This window comes from Oratosquilla oratoria, chromosome 30, assembly GCF_046742065.1.
Source record: "Oratosquilla oratoria isolate Oo_2021 chromosome 30, ASM4674206v1, whole genome shotgun sequence".
Taxonomy (NCBI): Eukaryota; Metazoa; Arthropoda; class Malacostraca; order Stomatopoda; family Squillidae; genus Oratosquilla; species Oratosquilla oratoria.
In genome coordinates, this window is record NC_134806.1 from 28,547,011 (window position 1) to 28,568,603 (window position 21,593).

General features: G+C 37.8%; 1 protein-coding gene across 8 annotated transcripts in view; it reads left to right on the plus strand.

Moving 5' to 3' along the window:
- LOC143041063 (uncharacterized) overlaps positions 1-21,593 on the plus strand; it is a 234,938-nt gene that overhangs the window by 181,726 nt on the left and 31,619 nt on the right. For 3 of the 8 annotated variants that reach the window (XM_076212702.1, XM_076212707.1, XM_076212704.1), the window contains one exon: positions 14,656-14,792. The exons of 2 other annotated variants lie outside the window; for them this stretch is intronic. Coding sequence is in view for 3 of the 6 variants with exons in the window: in XM_076212708.1 (XP_076068823.1) it covers positions 14,656-15,009 (354 nt within the window). In the remaining 3 variants the exon portion in view is untranslated. Of the gene's footprint in view, positions 1-14,655; positions 15,303-21,593 lie in introns of those variants that run through there. 3 more of the 8 variants (XM_076212708.1, XM_076212711.1, XM_076212713.1) reach the window with 3 other exon arrangements.

Consider the following 21,593-nt stretch of genomic DNA (forward strand, 5'->3'; position numbering starts at 1 on the left):
AAAAAAAAAAAAAAAAAAAAAAAAAAAAATAGAAAGCAGTCAAAGAGCAATGACAAAGATGGCACCAAATCTTTGCAATTTGACATATGAACAAAGATTGGATAAACTAAATCTACCAACCCTGGAACAAAGAAGAGAAAGAGGTGATTTGTTAACCATTTACAGAATAATGAAAGGGATGGAAATTCTTGATAGGGATGACCTACTAGAATGGGACAGAAGAAATACAAGAGGACATGAGAAGAAACTTAAGAAAGATAGTTACAGAAGAGATCTGAAAAAGAATAGCTTCCCACACAGAGTGATAGATATCAGGAAACTGAATGAGGAAACAGTGAGTGCTAAGACTATACATGACTTTAAGAAAAACTGGATGTGGAAAGATACAATAGTGGATCACTACGAGCATAACTCTGTTTCCGCAAAATACAACTAGGTAAATTCACATATACTGGTATATGTACTGCAGTCCAGTGATGGGTATTTGCTCAATGGGTTGGGTACAGTGCCTACCCATCTGTTGTTGACACGAGTTTATTTACAACCATAGTTTTAAAGGCCTAAGTAATCTGAGTTCACACCAGGTAAGTCAACAACAGATAATCTACCCTCAAACAGACAACAAGCAAACGCACTCATACGTCATTTTGCACAGACGAGCCATCTTACATCTCACCCTGACGACCGATGCACCATTCGACGTAAGAAAGACTTTCCCACAGACTCAGACTATACACCCTTCATAGACAGTCAAACAAAACTCATAATGCATAGTCTCAAGCACTCATCTGCCTGTGGCCCTGATAACATAAGCAACATCCACCTAAAACACATTGGACCACAAGGTATACACGCACTCACAAACATTGCAAACTACAGCTATTCACACAACACTATACCCGACATCTGGAAGCATGGTAAAATAATCACCATTCCAAAACCGAACAAAGACCCAACAATCCCAACATCGCACCGCCCAATCACACTTCTCTGCACCCCCTCTAAAGTCATTGAACGCCTAATACTTAAACTTGTCACACCATATATTCCCCTTGCTGACTCACAACACGGTTTTAGGCCACTACACTCCACAAACACTCTTCTGACAAACCTCACACAAAGAATTTTAGATGGCATCAATTCAGATAGGCCCCACCACAGAACACTTCTTATAACATTGGACATTAGTAAAGCTTTTGATGCTATCCCCCGCCACAACCTAACAAATAAAATATATAACACAGACATGCACAATAACACCAAAAGATGGCTGGCCAATTATCTGGCAGGCAGGAATGCTCATGTGTCATATAATGGCCAATCATCGCACATCAGAAACATTAAGAACGGAGTACCACAGGGCTCAGTTCTATCCCCCACATTATTTAATCTATACATGCATGACTTACCCACGCCAGACACCTCAGAAATACAAATCTCTTCCTACGCAGACGACATAACAATCACATGCACACATCGTAACACAGACAAAGCTGCAGAAATAATCCAGCCTTACCTTGACACACTCAACACATGGTTCATCACAAACAGACTCAAAATAGCTCCAACCAAATCTACAGCAACACTTCTCACCAACTGGACAAAAGAACACAAATACATACCTCATCTCTACATCAACAACACTCTAATACCACACACAAACACACCGAAAATTCTTGGTGTAACATACGATACATCCATGTCTTTCAAACAACACCTCACAAACATAAAAAACAAATGCACACCTAGACTTAACGCACTTAAGTCAATCACTGGAACAACATTTGGACAAAACAAAGAAACTAATATAACAATATACAAACAATGCATACGCTCAGTGATGAATTATGCGAGTCCTGCATGGGCTCCTAATCTCAGTGAGACACACCACAACACCCTTCAAATCATACAAAACAAAGCCCTAAAAACAATTACAGGCTGCACAAATACATCACCTACAGACCATTTACACCATGAAACAAAAGTCCTCAAAGTCAAGGACCACCTCGACATGAGAGGCACACAAACACTTGCTGCAGCCACCACAAACACATCACACCCGCTACACTACATAGCAGAACACCCACACACACCAAGAAACATTAAAACTACACCCATAGACCTTTATTACACACAGATACTCTCTTCTCTTCCTCCACAACCACCAAATACCAGCCTCCGGAAACATATTCATAATCATATCACTCACCGCTCCATTAACACACTGAAAGACAACACACTGCTGCATGCCAGACCCCCTGATATCCACCCTTCTGAATCCTCTCTCCCACGTAAGGACAGAGTCCACTTGGCCAGACTGCGATGCGGTCACCACCCAGCACTTCTAAGCTACCAGAAGAGGCTGGACGACCGTGTTGTGAACAGCTGCCCAGGATGTAACACTTCACCCCATACCATACAACACATAATGGAAGACTGCATTATACACAATCATGCACGCAAACAACACAACATACACTCTATAAAGGATTTGTGGGAAAACCCAGTTTCGGCTGTGGCCTTCCTTGGGGAGACGGGACTGCTCGGACAGACAGTCTAGGGAACGACAACAACAACAACAACTGATTGGAAGAAGATCTACATCGTGGGACCACCCCCCAACCCCAAGAGTTGGGGGCCAAACGGCAGCAACCACCCCTGGCCATCAGCTCTACGCAGGTGGCACCGATACCCAAGAGGAGCTACGCCTACCTTGGGGAGTACCACAATCCTCTTTCCCAACATGCAATATTACGTTTTTTCTGCACCGAGGGGTGATTTTCCGGCGATCACCCCTCTTCTTCTACTTTTAGCTGGAGATGTAGAGAGCAATCCTGGGCCCACCACAAAATACACATGCCCAACATGCTCTAAACCCATTACTTCGAGCAGACAGACAAAGGGCTCAGTTCAGTGCAATATGAGCAAAAACTGGGCCCACCTCACTTGTACAACACTTGCTGACACAAACCAATACACAAACACTTGGACATGTTCTACCTGCCCTCCAGTAACCCCACTCCCACCTCCCCAACCACAGCCAGCACCCTTACCCACTCCCAATTTCCCTCTGCCCTTACCCCCGATTAGTACTCCCCTTCCTTTGTCCCCGATCTCTCCTTTCCCCCCCTCTGACCCAGATCCTACACCTTCCCCACTACCACCCCAACCTCAACCCCAAACGGCAACATACAACACATACAAAACACACAACATCAACATATTACAACACAACATTGACGGTATTAACACGAAAAAACATGAACTTGAACACTTTCTTAAACAACACAACATACACATTGCGATTTTACAAGAAACAAAACTAAGACACTCACACAAAACACCATCATTTCATAATTACACCACCATCAGACAAGACCGGACTGACGGCTATGGCGGTGGACTCATCACCCTGAACCACCACTCCATCTGTTTTGTGGACACAAGTGCCACAACCAAAATTCTCCTCCCTACCACAGATAACACAACAGAAATACAATCCATTCGAATCCGCACAGGCAACAAATCAACACTGACAATAGTTAACATGTACATTCCCCCCCAATCATCCCCCACAGTTCCAGACACCTTCAGGCCTCATTTTAGCCAACTAGCCTCAATCCCCAACCTGATCATGGGTGGAGACTTCAACGCCAAGTCGTCTGCCTGGTATGTCGACAACCCTGACACAGACAGAGGGCTTGATATACAGACTCAGTTTGACTCATTGACTATCATGAACAACACACATAATCATACACATATCCCACACCAAGCCCTCTACACTCCCTCTTCTGATATCACCTTTTGCTCCCCCTGCCTAACCCCAACAACATCATGGAGAGTGGTCGGAACCCTTGGCTCTGACCACCTTCCAATCATCATCACCACCAAAACAAGATGCACCCCAGTTGGCCACAGACACACTTACACCAATTACAAGAGAGCTAACTGGGAAGCTTTTACTGAAGAGACAGAACAACATTTTGAAACACTTAACAGTACACCAATCACAAACATACACAATGCTGTGCACACTTTTAATACAATCATACAAAATGCAGACAAGAGATACATCCCTAGAGGCAACAGAAAATCACACAACCCCAACTTCACACCAGAAATCCAAGGCCTCATCAGACAACGTGACACACTTAAACACGGTACCCCCACACCTATCCCTCAAAACATAGCAGACCAAATACAAACACTAAACACTGTGATTGCCAATAAAATACATGAACAAAAAACACAAAATTGGCAAAACTTTATCAATACACTTGATCACAAAACAAACACCAGCAAATTGTACAAAACACTCAACAGCATTACACTATCCAACAGTAACACTACACGCTCTCACGCAGCAATAATCACAACAACAGATAATCTACCCTCAAACAGACAACAAGCAAACGCACTCATACGTCATTTTGCACAGACAAGCCATCTCACTTCTCACCCTGACGACCGATGCACCATTCGACGTAAGAAAGACTTTCCCACAGACTCAAACTATATACCCTTCATAGACAGTCAGACAAAACTCATAATACATAGTCTCAAGCACTCATCTGCCTGTGGCCCTGATAACATAAGCAACATCCACCTAAAACACATTGGACCACAAGGTATACACGCACTCACAAACATTGCAAACTACAGCTATTCACACAACACTATACCCGACATCTGGAAGCATGGTAAAATAATCACCATTCCAAAACCGAACAAAGACCCAACAATCCCAACATCGCACCGCCCAATCACACTTCTCTGCACCCCCTCTAAAGTCATTGAACGCCTAATACTTAAACTTGTCACACCACATATTCCCCTTGCTGTCTCACAACATGGTTTTAGGCCACTACACTCCACAAACACTCTTCTGACAAACCTCACACAAAGAATTTTAGATGGCATCAATTCAGATAGGCCCCACCAAAGAACACTTCTTATAACATTAGACATTAGTAAAGCTTTTGATGCTATCCCCCGCCACAACCTAACAAATAAAATATATAACACAGACATGCACAATAACACCAAAAGATGGCTGGCCAATTATCTGGCAGGTAGGAATGCTTACGTGTCATATAATGGCCAATCATCGCACATCAGAAACATTAAGAACGGAGTACCACAGGGCTCAGTTCTATCCCCCACACTATTTAATCTATACATGCATGACTTACCCACGCCAGACACCTCAGAAATGCAAATCTCTTCCTACGCAGACGACATAACAATCACATGCACACATCGTAACACAGACAAAGCTGCAGAAATAATCCAGCCATACCTTGACACACTCAACACATGGTTCATCACAAACAGACTCAAAATAGCTCCAACCAAATCTACAGCAACACTTATCACCAACTGGACAAAAGAACACAAATACATACCTCATCTCTACATCAACAACACTCTAATACCACACACAGACACACCGAAAATTCTTGGTGTAACATACGATACATCCATGTCTTTCAAACAACATATCACAAACATAAAAAACAAATGCACACCCAGACTTAACGCACTTAAGTCAATCACTGGAACAACATTTGGACAAAACAAAGAAACTAATATAACAATATACAAACAATGCATACGCTCAGTGTTGAATTATGCGAGTCCTACATGGGCTCCTAATCTCAGTGAGACACACCACAACACCCTTCAAATCATACAAAACAAAGCCCTAAAAACAATTACAGGCTGCACAAATACAACACCTACAGACCATTTACACCATGAAACAAAAGTCATCAAAGTCAAGGACCACCTCGACATGAGAGGCACACAAACACTTGCCGCAGCCACCACAAACACATCACACCCGCTACACTACATAGCAGAACACCCACACACACCAAGAAACATTAAAACAACACCCAAAGACCTTTATCACGCACAGATACTCTCTTCTCTTCCTCCACAACCACCAAATACCAGCCTCCGGAAACATATTCATAATCATATCACTCACCGCTCCATTAACACACTGAAAGACAACAAACTGCTGCATGCCAGATCCCCTGATATCCACCCTTCTGAATCCTCTCTCCCACGAAAGGACAGAGTCCACTTGGCCAGACTGCGGTGCGGTCACCACCCAGCACTTCTAAGCTACCAGAAGAGGCTGGATGACCGCGTTGTGAACAGCTGCCCAGGATGTAACACTTCACCCCATACCATACAACACATAATGGAAGACTGCATTATACACAATCATGCACGCAAACAACACAATATACGCTCTATAAAGGATTTGTGGGAAAACCCAGTTTCGGCTATGGCATTCCTTGGGGAGACGGGACTGCTCGGACAGACAGTCTAGGGAACGACAACAACAACAACAACAACTGATTGGATCCTAGTGTTTTGTGTTTTTATTGAGCACCACCGTGAGTTTTCAATAGGGGTTTCCTGCAGCCATTATTGATCTTAAGGTGTTTGATTAGTTGCATTGTAGGGTGCTCTGGGATCAACTTCAGGTCCATGGGATTACTGTGGGGATTATTGGCTTGATATTTGGTTTTTACTGTGGGAAAAATAATACTGTTAAGTATATGGGAGGTATGTCCAGCTTCTTTTGTCCTAATTCAAGAATGAGGCAAGGGTACATCCTCACTTCAACCTTTTTCAACACCAGCATGGACTGGATATTGGATAGAGTTGTCATTGTCATTGCAAAGCATCCATTGGCAACATTGAGGTCACTAGTCTTTGCTGATGATGGTGTTGTTGTTAGAGGTCCTGGTTACAGCCCGAAATTCACTGCACAGGGAGATAAGACTGCTTGGAATAAGACCAAAGTCTTAGCATTTGGGGGGCTTGCTAGATGACAGAGTTCACTTTACCCATGCACGTGACTAATATATTGAGGTCTTGGAAAGCTTTATATACCTTGATAGGTGGTGTAGTGCATAACAGTGGTAGGTAATATCAAGAAATCCTTTAAAGGACTGGCAATATGATTTCTGCTAGTAAGTTCCCATGCATCCACCATTCCCACTCCAAAAGAAGAATTAAGATCTAAATCATCACTTGTACTACCTGTCTTACAGTATGGTTGTGAGATATGGAGATCGAATGCTGACTTGAAGAGGCATCTTGATGTCTTTAACACAAAGTGCCTTTAGGGAATCATGAAATACTACTAGAATGACAGTGTATCAAATTAGTCTGTCACTGCTGACTATATGGGCATTTGTTATATTTCTCTGATATTGATCCTACTCATAGGATGGTCTCCACAAAAGACAACCCTCAATGGAAGATGAAAGGAATGATTATGGAATTCATGGTTGGGATAAATTGATGGAAATTGTTGAAAGTAGTTTGGAATAGAAAAATGGTTGCATGAAAGCTTGCTCACAGAAACCATGGTAATAGATGATGGCATGTGGGTTACCAAAAAAAAGAAAAAAAAATACAGGCTCCCAGATGAGGATGATGATGAATGATAGTACAGGCTCCCAGTTGAGGGTGATGATGAATGATAGATATCTACTTGGAGTGGTCCTGAAGACAAATATCAGATATGATCATATCCTTACCATTTGTCTTGAGATCTCATTAACACCCCTCACCTCCATCTGGATGTGCAGCCTCATTGTTAGCACTTGGTCTCTGGCCCAAGATATTAACTACCATCTTTCCTCAACTTTTTCACATAAGGAGAGCTAACAATTTAGTGATTGCTCTCCTCCTCCTCCTCATTTTTATTTACTTCCTAACAGTCAATGACACAGAAATAGACTCACACTAATGCAACACAAACAACAGTCCAGTGTTGTCCCACAAGGCTCTGTAGTGGCTCCTTTAATGTTTGCCATATATATAAATGATATAGATGAGGGAGTGAATTGTTACATGAACTTCTTTGTTGACGATGCCAAACTACTCAAGAGAGTAAGCACAGAAGATTATTGTAGATCGCTACAAGAAGACCTGGACAAAATATGGCAATGGAGTCAGAGAAGGGAAATGAACTTTAACATTAAGAAATGTAGCATAATGGAATTTGGAAAAAGCAAAAATAGAATATCGGGTCAATATAAAATTGGAAACAAAGAAGTCATAAAAGTCAATTCAGAAAGGGACCTGGAAGTGATTATCTCAAGTGACTTGATACCTGATAAACATGTCAATAAATTATTTGGAGAGACTTTTAACTTATCAAGATCAATGAAAGTGGCCTTTGACTACATGGAGGAAGAAATGGTAAAGAAAATAGTGGTTACACTAATAAGACCTAAACTAGAGTATGCTGTAACACTATGGGCACCAAGCACAAAAAAGAACATAAGAAAATTAGAAAAAATTCAAAGAGCAGCTTAAAAAATGGCACCTACACTATCAAATTTGACATACAAACAAAGATTGGAGAAATTACATCTATCAACACTGGAACAGACAAGAGAAAGAGGTGATTTGTTGATCATTTACAGAATTATGTAAGGGATGGAAATTCTCCATAGAGACGACTTATTAAAATGGGACAGAAGAGAAACAAGAGGACACGAAAAAAAGCTATAGAAGGACAGTTACAGAAAAGACTTGAAAAAGAATAGCTTCCCACATAGAGTGTTTGATGTCTGGAACAAACTAAATGAAGAAACAGTGAGTGCCAAAACTATACAAGATTTTAAGAATAAAATGGATGCGGAGAGATACGAGAATGGGTCACTACAAGCATAGCTTTCATCCTGTAAAATACAACTAGGTTAATACAGCTTTCTCCATGCATTAATTCCCAGATACCTTTAAAAGAATATAAAGAAATTAGAAAAAATCCAAAGAGCTATGACAAAGATGGCATCAACACTCTAAATTGACATACAAACAAAGATTGTCCAAACTGGAACTACCAAACCTGTAACAAAGAAGAGAAAGAGGAGATCTACTGACCATTTACAGAATTATGAAAGGGATGGAAGTCCTCGACAGAGAAGATTTATTAAAGTGGAATAAAAGAAAAACAAGAGGACATGAAAAACTCAAAAAGGATAGTTATAGAAGAGATCTGAAAAAGAATAGTTTCCCACAGAGTGGTAGATATCTGGAACAAATTGGATGAGGGAACAGTGTGTGCAAAAACTATTCAAGAATTTAAGAACGAACTAGATGTTGAAAGATATAAAGACTGGTCAGTACAAGCATAACTCTCTTCCCATATAATACAAATAGGTACAGTAAATACAACTAGGTAAACACCTATTTCTCATGATAATTTTAATTACCCCTAGACATTTACTTGCTTTCCTTATATATATATATATATATAATATATATATATATATATATATATACAGACGCTCCTCTACTTACGTTCATTCGTTTTACGTTTTTTCGATTTTACGTTTGAACTGACTGTAAAAAAAAAAATTGTAAAAAAAAAAAAAAAAATTGAGTGAATTTGTTAGTTAAGCACGCTCTCCGTAGTTCAAACGATACTTACGCATGACGCTGCGTCCATTGTTTACATGGCACAAACGACAGACTGAACGTGCCTTGCCTCCTCCTCCTCCTCCCCCTCCCCCTCCTCCTCCATCATCTCAATTTATGTTGCTTGAGTTCAATTTATTTGAAATTTATGTTATTATTTTACAATGTTATGTGTATAATTAATGATTTAGGGGTGTTTTATAAGATACGGTAATAGAATTTACGGATGTATAGTACAGTAACAACTTACGTTCATTTTCAACTTACGTTCGGCCGTTCGGAACGTAACTAAAACGTAAGTTGAGGAGCGTCTGTATATATATATATATACTGTATGTATATATATATATTATATATAATATATATATATATATGTGTGTGTGTATATATATGTATCTATATATATACATATGTATATACAGTCGAACCTCGAAGGCCCGGACTAATTGGGGGGAAGGGTGGTCCGGTCATCGAAAATGTCGCCCTGACACCCGTGGATTTTCATAACGGTATATGTATAGGTAATGTATGATATGGCATAGAAACCCATAAGAATAATATTCTAACACTGTAATAATAACAATACTGTAATAATAATGCTATAATACTAATAATTCTGTAATAACTGTAATACAGGCATGTAAATGTACTGTATATACAGTGTACTGTACTGTATTTTTCATTACGTACACTGTAAATATCGGAAGGTATGCACGCGGGACAGTGGTGGCGGCCAGGGTTGCCACGTTTTCTACACTGCCGTGTAGAATGGGAGTGTTGCCATACCGGGGCATACAGTACATTTTTCTCGGGCGTGTGCAGACTTTCATAGCAAGATATACTTGTCAAACTTTGACAAAATGTTGGTTCTAGTTTTTTTATTCTTCAATGTATATAAGGCCCCCATGCCCTAACATATTCAGTAAGATATAAAAATTATTTTTTCTTTATATTATTATCGCTAAAAGAAAGCTGAAACTTTAGCGTAGAATTTTTTTCTACATGGTAAAAATGTATCTTTTGGGGTATAATATTTTATAAGTAACACAATTACCAATAAAAGTCATATTTTGATGTACCATTTATCATTTGATAACTAGTTCTATGATTTTTAAACAAAAGTTTGAGTTTTTGAATGTTTTTAACAGCCCGCTGATATGTAGAAAATATTTCCTCATGTCCTTGTGCAGTTGCCACATGCCGCTATTTTACTACGTTTTGGTACAAAATTCTACGAAACGGCAGCCCTGGTGGCGGCTTGACTGGGCTGGGTTTGAGTATACGTGTACGGCCGTCACTGCCACCTACCGGACAAATAGGGAACTTTGCTTGAAAAGTCCGCCCTTTGTTCATTTCGACCAGTCATATGAGGGTCCGGGCATTCAGGGTCCGGGCTTTCGAGGTTCGACTGTATATATATATATATATATATATATATATATATATATATATATACCGTATTTTTCGGACCATAAGGCGCGGGCAAAATCCTTAAAATCGGCCAAAATCGGGTGGTGCGCCTTATCGTGAGGTGCGCCTTATGTGTGGCTTCAGTGCAAAAAAATGCCTCGGACAGTGACATACTATTTTGACACATTTCGTAGCTAGCCTGCCGACGGCGACAGTGCATAGGCCTAGCAAAAGTTACAACCAAGTTATAACCAAGATGCATGTATCTTGACAAGAAAATTGTGAAAACTTCGACAGTTTTCGAGTCCATGCCACCGCATTCATTCATGCTATCATGGCTATGACATGATAGCGTCCACAACACAGACAGCCATTTTGCATTGGTCTCTCGCTCTACTCCGACTGTAGTCATTTTTTTTTTTTTTTTTTTTTTTTTTTTTTTTTTTTAGTTTCGACTTTGGGCGCAATATAGCAATAGAAAATTAATTATTAATTTTGTAAATTAAAATGTATCAACATCATATACAATGTTGTGGGCGGAAATGGAAATAAAAAATACCTTGCTACAAGCAAATATACTAATGAACGAAGTCGGTGGCTTAGGATCAGGACGCCATCTTGTCGTCTGTCAATTGACGGCCTCGGTACTTCCAACAGTACCTCAGCAGGTACATTTTCTTGAAAGAATGTTATGGAGTGGAGATTCATGCATTCATTCAAGCTGCAAGAACTTTGTATACCCCACAAGCTGAGAGAATGGTTGAAAAGCCCGCCAACATCTCTCACGACGACAACAACGAGGACGAGCCGGATGACATTTAATTTGCAGGTAATGATTTATTAAACACAGGTTAGGTTAGACGAATTTATTGTTTCATTTCTTCGACGTCAGCATCTATCATAACAAACATGGCGTACCATTCGTCCGACACAACTTCTTTACTTACGAAATCTGTTTTAGCACCTTTTTTGTTTTTTATTTCCGTTCACAAAATTGCATATTACGTTGATACATTATAATTTACAAAATTGATAATTAATTTCCTATTGCTATATTGCGCCCATGGTCGAAACTAAAAATTTACCATCATTTGTAATAAATTTTGTGAATAGAGAATTCAGGGAATAAAACTGCTAATGTTGGTTTTATTCCCCACAATTACCATAACGTGTTTATGTTGTTTTTAGGGGTATTAGCAGGGCAGACCGTCCATGGAGGTGGTCTGATTTCACTGACCATAATAAAAAATATATCATTTATTTTTGTAATTTTGCTAAATCCCAACCGATTTTTCTCATTCAACAACGAAAATGTTCAGTTCTGAATGCACTCAAATGTGCATGATTATCCGATGACAAGACCAGGTGCGCTTTATGGTCAGGCGCGCCTTATGTAAGGACGGGGAATAGCAAATTACGGGTGCGCCTTATGGTACGAAAAATACAATATACAGTATATATAATATATATATATAATAATATTAGTATATATATATATATATATATATATATATATATATATATATATATATATATATATATATATACATATATATGTATATACATGTATATATATATATATATATATATATATATATAGGATATATATATACATATGTATATATATATATATATATATATGTATGTATATGTATATATAAATATCTATATATATATCTATATATATATATATATATATATGTATATATATATGTATAAGTATATATATATATGTATATATATATGTATATATATATATATATATTATGTATGCATATATATATTATGTATATATATATATATATATGTATATATATATATATATATATATGTATATATATATATATATATTATGCATATATATATATATATATGTATATTTATATATATGTATATATATATGTATATATATATATATATATATATATATTACAGATATATGTATGTATACGTATATATATATATATATATATTTATATATATGTATATATATATGCATATATATATATATATATATATATATAGATATATACACACACACAAACACATGCTGCAACACTATGGTCACCCAGTACAAAAAATAAAAATAAAATAAAAAGAATCCAAAGAGCAACAACAAAGATGACCCCAACACTTTCAAAATTGACATACGAACAAAGATTGTCTAAACTGAAACTACCAACCCTGGAACAAAGAAGAGAAAGAGGCTATCTATTGGCCATTTACAGAATCATGAAAGGCATGGAAGTCCTTGACAGAGAAGACTTATTAAAGTGGGATAAAAGAAAAACAATGGGACATGAAAAGAAACTCAAAAAGGATAGTTATAGAAGAGATCTGAAAAAAAAAAGTTTTCCACACAGAGTGGTGGATGTCTGGAACAAATTGGATGAAACAATAGTGTGTGCAAACACCATACAAGAATTTAAGAACAAACTAGATGTTGCGAGATACAAAGATGGGTCACTACGAGCATAGCTCCCCTTCCTGTATAATATAACTAGGCAAATACACTGATAAGACCAAGATTGGAATATGCTGCAACATTGTAGACAACCATTACAAAAAATAATATAAGAAAAACAGAAATAATCCAAAGAGATACAAAGATGGGGCACCACAAGCATAGTTCCCCTTCCCGAACAATACAACTAGGTAAATAAATACATATATATATATATATATATATATATATATATATATATATATATATATATTCAATTTGTATTTGTAGGGACCAGTGACAGGGACCTACAAGTGGTGGTCCTGCAAGATGGACCTTAGAGAGAATTATATCCATGCTGTCAGTCTTCAAAATCTACCAACTTCACTTCCATCTGGAAGTGTATCTTTTGGTCTCCAGACTGGGTTCAATATTTTTATAAAATTCAGCTATGTTTTCTCCATCTTTTCACATAAGGATAGCTGATAAGCCTTGAGTGCTCTCCACTTCTCGTTAAGTCAATGACAGGCAACACTTCAAATTTTCTGACCAGGGGGATCTGTGGGAAGGCCTATAGATCATTGGTAGCTACTTTGGGGCTGTGGTTTACCAGTCTTTGAAACTTGAAGCAGTAATTATTATTATTATTATATGAATATGAGGAACCAATGACAGGTACTTACATATGGTAGTCCAACAGGATGGACAGCAAAAGTGACCATTTTCAAAAAGCTGTTAACCTCCTCAACTTTGTCAGGAGGTGCAGCCCTGAGGGGCTGACACTCAGTCTATAGATTGAGTCCAAGATCTGTATGAACTTATACTGTATTTCTCACTTTTTCTCTAATAGAGAGCTGACAATTGGCAAATGCGCCCTCCCCTGTACTACTTTTAGCTGGTAGTATAGAAACAATCCTACACTCATACAACACAGACAACAGTTCAAAGATTCTTCCCAGAGAGAACTGTGGGGGCTGCAGGTTTTCCTCTTTGGGAAAGTCAAGGCATCAGTTAATTGTATGGCTATGAATGTGATATTTCTTGTACTGTATGTGCTAACATATACATATAATGGATGCATTAGTGGTGTGTTTGTGTGTGATTCACTCTCTCTTCCCTGTGTATGTAAGATCTGTAAACAGTATTAATTCAAAATCATCCCTTGAAAATTCTAGGTATAGTCAGATTTTCTGATAAGGTTTTTTTTTGGGGAGGGGAGTGTGGGCAGTCATAGATTGCATAATAATAGTTTGGGTGGGGTGTATAATTTTTCTGTACTAAAACTTTCCTAGAGGCGTGACGTAGTAATTAATACTGGCGTTATTTCTTTTGTTGCGCGTCAGAGTGAATACAGACCGCGACACATCGACCCCAGACAGTATTATGAAGAAGCACACAGCCAACTTCTTGCCTCCATCCCAGTCATTCGCCACCAGGACCGAAGAAGGACCTCAGCAGGAGTTCTCCAAGAGAGAAGTGGTTCTTCCATCAGTCTACCTGCCAACAATGAGGCCTTCCGTGACCGAATCCGCTCTATAAGTAGTCAACTTCAGAGTGAACGTGCTTGTAGCACACTCGATGATGCAATGCATGGAGAGGATAGTGCAAGTTATAGACAACGTGGGGATCTGTCCCGCCTTGCTAACTTCACTGACAGGTTTTTCTTGAAACGTCCGCCTCGGGGAGATTTCGATTAAATAGTCTTATCAATACCCCATGGAAAGTTGTATTGGCTTTCATTCATTTACCCAGCTAAGGTCATACATTTATAAGTTGGTTTTACAATACAGTAATGAGGATTGAGTGTGTAGTGACTTTTCTAAAATAAAAATCCCCTTTTTTGTAGTAGCATTGTGTGATCTAGCCATTGGTAAGTTTGAATTGTTATTGAGTTTAATACAAAAGACTTTGAATGATAAAGTATTTTAGATTGAAATGTTAAAGATGGAAATACAACTCATATAAGTGTTTGGACAGAAAGTTGCTATTGTACAAATTATATAAAGTATTTAAATTTATTTTGCTCTTATTTGATTAGCTTACCTTTTGCAATGTATTGCTATTTAGAATCATTAGAGCACTTTGAAATAATTAAGAAAAAGTAAATAAGAATTTGAAGAGTGAAAGCCAGACTAATATAACTGTATGGTAAAGCTACTTGTACATCCTAAGCAGAAGACACATACACACAAAGAAGTAGGGGAACTGGAGAAAAAAAGAAGAAGAAAAGAAAGAGAGAGCATCTAAGCATCAATGTACAGATACATATAAACTACACTCATATTTAACTAATATATCCCATATAGTGTACTGGGTACAAAAATATATGGCAATTAGTGTTTTAGGTACTTTAGTGGCACCCCTCCAGAAGTCATGCAGCATTCTTTAATGACTGTAGACAAGTATCCACTCAAAAGATTGCTGATCACTTTTAGTTTCTAATATTCATAATTTCTGCTGCACTCCCTAAATCACTCCTTTTCCACCTCTTATGACTCCACTTTTTGGCATAATATTGTCCCTATTCCCACAGATGGAAGAGCTAGTACTCACCAACAAAATACTGAAACTACTAATTGTATTATACAGGAATGAAGCTACATTCCTGAAGTCTTCATCACTTTTTCATTATCATAGTGGTTTTTAATTTGTTTATGGTTTTGTTTGAGCTGTATCATTTTCTAAGTTATATCAGTTGACATTTCCATGGAGAACTGTTTCTTGACATCCTTTAGATGTGTAATCTTTAAATTTGTTCCTGTGACCTTGTAACTCTTCTCTCTCAGACCAAGAGATCTTCAGTGCCAGTTTTATGTATTTCCATTAAAGAATTGTATACTTCAGTCAAGTCACCTCTATCTTCTTCCAATAATGGCAAATCCAATGCAGCTATAGTCACAGGCAAGTGTCCACCACTCTCTGTGGAAAACTGTTTTTCTTTAGATCTCTTCTATAACTAACTCCTTTGAGCATGTCCTCTTGTGTTTCTCTTGTCCCAATTTAGTAAGTCCTCTCTATCAGGTATTTCCATGCCTTTCATGATTCTATAGATGGTCAGTAGGTTGCCTCTCTTCTTTGTTCCAAAATCGGTAACTTCAATTTAGCCAGTCTCTCTTCATATGACAAGTTTGAAAGTGCTGGGGCCATTTTCGTGGTTGCTCTCTGGATTCTTTCAATTTTCTTTATATTCTTTTTGCTGCTGGGAGTGTATTCACCTAGTTGTATCTTATGGGAAGGGAAGCTACACTCGTGATGTCCCACCTTTGTATCTCGCAGTGTCTAGTTTGCTTTTAAATTCATGTATGGTTTTTGCATGCACTGTTGTTTTGTCCAGTTTGTTCCAAGTGTACATTACCACGAGCATAGCTCCCCTTCCCGTAAAATACAACTAGGTAAATACTGTGTGGGGAACTTTTTTTTTTTTTTTCAGATCTCTTCTATAATTATCCTTTTTGAGTTTCTTTCTTGTGTTTCTCTTGTCCCAATTCAGCAAGTTTTCTCTCTCAAGTATTTCCGTGCTTTTTATGATTCTATAGATGGTCAGTAGGTTGCCTCTCTTCTTTGTTCCAAAGTCGGTAATATCAATTTTTCCAGTCTCTCTTCATATGACAAGTTTGAAAGTGCTGGGGCCATTTTCGTGGTGGCTCTCTGTATTTCAATTTTCTTTATATTCTTTTTGATACTGGGTGACCATAATGTTGCAGCATACTCCAGTCAAGGCCTTATTAATGTGACTAATATTTCTTTAATCATTTCTTCATCCAAATAGGTAAATGCCACTTTTATTGATTTTAGTAAGTTATAAGATTCTCCGACAAGTTTGTTTATCAGAGGACATGTCGTTTGAGATAATTACTCACAGGTCTTTTTCAGATCCCACTTTCTTTGCCTCCTTAGTTCCAATTGTATATTGTCCTGACATTCTTTTTTTACTTTTTCTGAACTCCATTATGCTACATTTTTTAATGTTGAAGTCCACTTCCCACTTCTGACTTCATTTTCAAACTTTGTTCAGGTCTCTCTGTAGTTATTCACAGTCTGTTTTGGTTTTCACTTTCCTCAACAACGTAGCATATTCTGCAAAGAAACTCATGTAACATTCCACATCATCATCCATGTCATTCACATAAATAACGAACATTATTGGAGCCAATACAGATCCTTGCGGGACTCCACTAATCACCTCCTTCCAACCTCCTTTATATATTGGTACAATGTTGGCATTTTTCCAGTCCTTTGGTATTTTTCCTTCTTTGAGTGAGCATCTTATGTTGTATATTTTGTCCATTAGTTCTTCTTTGCATTCTTTTAGTATCCAGTTTGCAATTTCGTCTGAGCCATGCGATTTCCTAATGTCAAGGTTCGATAATTGCTCCATTATTTCTTTTTGTGTTATTATGGGGATGGAATGGGTAAGAGTGGTTTTATGCCTTTGTTTTTTAGCTACCTCCCTTGTAAGGGGGAAAAATCCTTTGGTATATGTATGTATTATTTCCGTCATGGGGGAGATCGCATTTTGCTTCCTTTGTCCCAATGCTGTACTTTTTCTCTAGTGACAACCGACTGAAAGTGATTGCTCATGACTTCGTCCATTTCTAGATCTTCTGTGTATTCTGTATTTCCTTGGCATAGTTTCACCATTTCTTGTTTATTTTTAAGTTTACCGTTCACATATCTATAGAATAATTTGGGTTGATCCTTGCATTTTTCTATGATGTCTTTTTCATAGTTTCTTTTTTCCTCTCTGTGCACTTTTACATTTTCATTTCTATAGTTTATATATGTTTGCCATTTTCCAGTTTTTTTATTTTTCTCCATCTTTTCCAAGCATTGTCTCTTTTATCTTTTGCCTCACTGCATCTTCTGTTGAACCAGCATTTAAAGTACACCCTCTCTTGTTTGTGTCTTGGTATGTACCTATTCACTCCTTCATTATAGATTTCCATCAAGATTGCCCATTTCTCTTCCATTTTTGTCTCTTCAGTGTAGAATGTGTGTGTGCATTTACCTTGCTGTATCTTATGGGAAGGGGAGCTATGCTCATGGTGTCCCATCTTTGTATGTTGCAGTGTCTAGTTTGCTCTTAAATTTGTGTATGGTTTTTGTGCACACTATTATTTTGTCCAGTTTGTTCCATCAGATCTACCACTCTCTGTGGAATTTTTTTTTTTTTTTTTTTTTTTAGGTCTTTTCTATAACTATCCTTTTTGAGATTTTTTCATGTCCTCTTATGTTTCTCTTGCCCCAATTTAGTAAGTCCACATCTTCATCCATGTCATTCACATAAATAACAGACATTAATCATATATATATATATATATATATATATATATATATATATATATATATATATATATATATATATATATATATATATATATATATATATATATATATATATATATATATATATATATAATATATATATATATATATATATATATATATATATATATGTGTGTGTATATGTATACTGTATACATAAGTGTGTGTGTGTGTGTGTGTATATATATATATATATAAATATATAATATATATATATATATGTATATATATACATACACATACAGTGGAACCTCGCTTAATAAGCATAATTTTTTCCTGAATCTTACTCATAATGTGAAACACTCGGTAAGCAAAACAGTTTTTCCAACAGGAATCAATGTAAAATATATAAATATTGTTGGAATTTGCACACAAAAAAAATAAGGTAGCTCCTGGCACTAGGGAGACGGTGACAGGAGGGAGGATTATTGAAGTGAAGGGGAGAATCTTCCACCAACGGAGATTCCTCTTCACTCGCTGCTGTCTTGACACTCACTAGCTTTAAATATTTTAGAAACATTTGCACAACTGGTACTATCTTTAGAATCCTTTTTCACTAGAAAACTGTCTAGAGACATTAGTTTTTGTCTACATTTCAAAATTTGGCAAAAATGTAACATGGCATTATTATAAAAGAAATTTGTAGTGTGCATAGCCACTGCCTCATTAGGGTGATATATCTCAGTATACAATGAAACAGTTTCCTGTGCTTTAAATATCTCCCTTATTGCACTGGAAAGTTGTTGTTCTGCTGAAGCTATTACCTCCTCCCCTGATGAAATTTCCTTCACAACTTCTTGCTGTGAAATGGAATGCAACTCCATAAGCTCTTTGGTGGTCAGCTCCTGTCTATGCTCTTCCACAAGCTCATTGATGTTGTTGTTATCCACCTCCAGCCCCATGGACTTGACCAAAGACACAATCTTGTCGACTACAGGCTCCACAGGCACTGACTCAAACCCCTCAAAGTTACATTCAACAATGCTGTCCGTCCAAAGCTTCTTCCAAACTGAAATGAGGGTTCTCTTGGTAACCCCCTCCCATGCCTTGTCAATCATCTTGAGGCAGGCAACAATGTGGAAGTGGTGTTTCCAAAACTCTCTGAGAGTGAGATTGGTCCCCTCAGTCACCACAAAATAGTGCTTGAAGAGCACTTTAGTGTAGAGCTTCTTAAAGTTTGAGATGACCTGCTGGTCCATGGGCTGGAGTAAAGGAGTGGTGTTGGGAGGCAGGAACTGGATCTTGATGAACTGAAATTCATCAAGGAAGTCATCTTCTAGACCTGGAGGATGGGCAGGAGCATTGTCCATAACAAGCAAGACATGAAGTGGTAGATTCATCTCAAACAATTGTTTTTTCACAGAAGGATGAAACACCTCACTGATCCAATCAGTAAAAATGGTCACATGTCACCCAAGCCTTGCTGTTGGACCTCCACAATACACTTACCCTGCTCTTCTGAACTTTACACTTCTTGAAGGCTTGTGGATTTTCTGAATAGTAAACGAGGAACAGTTTCACTTTCAAATCACTACTTGCATTGGCACAAACAGCAGTGTAAGATGGTCTTTCATTGGCTTGTGGCTTGGGTAATGCCTTCACCACTGTTATACAAGTTTGCTCCTCACGACTCATGGCTAGCTAGGTAGAAAGGAGTCTTTACATTGGGCATACAAATCATGAAACATTGCTTATTAAGCAAGTAATTTTTTTTTTTTCTAGATTTGCTCGTTATGCAAATAATTTGTTATGTGAGGTGCTCATTAAGTGAGGTTTGACTGTATATACAGTAGAAGCTCTTTATAATGGTATCCATAGTAAAAGCAGCCCCATATTAATGGCATGTGCACATGGTCTGACGTTTTTGTTGTTTTAGCCTTCCCTCCAAAAGTTCAAGGCACATTCTGTCCACCTATACCAAAAAGTGCTCTCTCATATACTTCTTTTTAGCCCCAAATATCACTCTTCTCAGCCTCAACCATGCCCAAAGAAGTGAAGAATTGTACCAGCAAGGTATTAACATTGAAACAGAAGCTGGAAATGATCATGTTTTAGGAAACTGTTGCCAAGTATAGTCTGACACCAGACCAAATCTACAATGCCAAAAAGATTGCCCTACTGTGGCGTTGTTTGCCACATTCTACTTTGGCTTGTGGAAATGAAACAGTAGCCCAAGGTTTTAAACAAAATAAAGACCACATCACCCTTCAGTGTTGTGCCAATTCATTGGGGAAACACAGAATAAAGTTGCTTGTTATTGGCAAGTTCAAGAATCCAAGGTAAGAATGTTACGCATCTCCCAATTCACTATGATAATCAAGGTAATGCATGGATAACCTGTGATATTTTCAAGAAGTGGTTTTTCCACATTTTTGTTCCTGCTGTCAAGGAAAACCTGAAAAGATTAAGCCTACCGAAGATATGAAAGTGGTGTTGTTTGCCACATTCTACTTTGATTTGTGGAAATGAAACAGTAGCCTCAGGTTTTAAACAAAATAAAGACTGCATCACCCTTCAGTGTTGTACCAACACATTGGGGAAACACAGAATAAAGTTGCTTGTTATTGGTAAACTCAAGAATCCAAGGTGTTTGAAGAATGTTGCATATCTCCCAGTTCACCATGATAAGGTAACACATGGATGACCTCTGATATTTTCAAGGAGTGGTTTTTCCACATTTTTATTCCTGCTGTCAAGGAAAACCTGAAAAGATTAGGCCTACCCAAAGATACGAAAGTGGTGTTGTTCCTCAATAATTGCAGAGCCCATCCCCCAGCAGAAGAACTCATCAGGGGGAACATCTTTACAATTTATCTACCCCCTAATGTTACCAGCATGATCCAGCCCATGGATTGGGGGTGATCCAAAATCTCAAAATGAATTACAGAAAAGACTTCATGTGGCTAGTCCTAAACGATGACACTTATATTATGGCTGTGCAGAAGAAAATCACTGT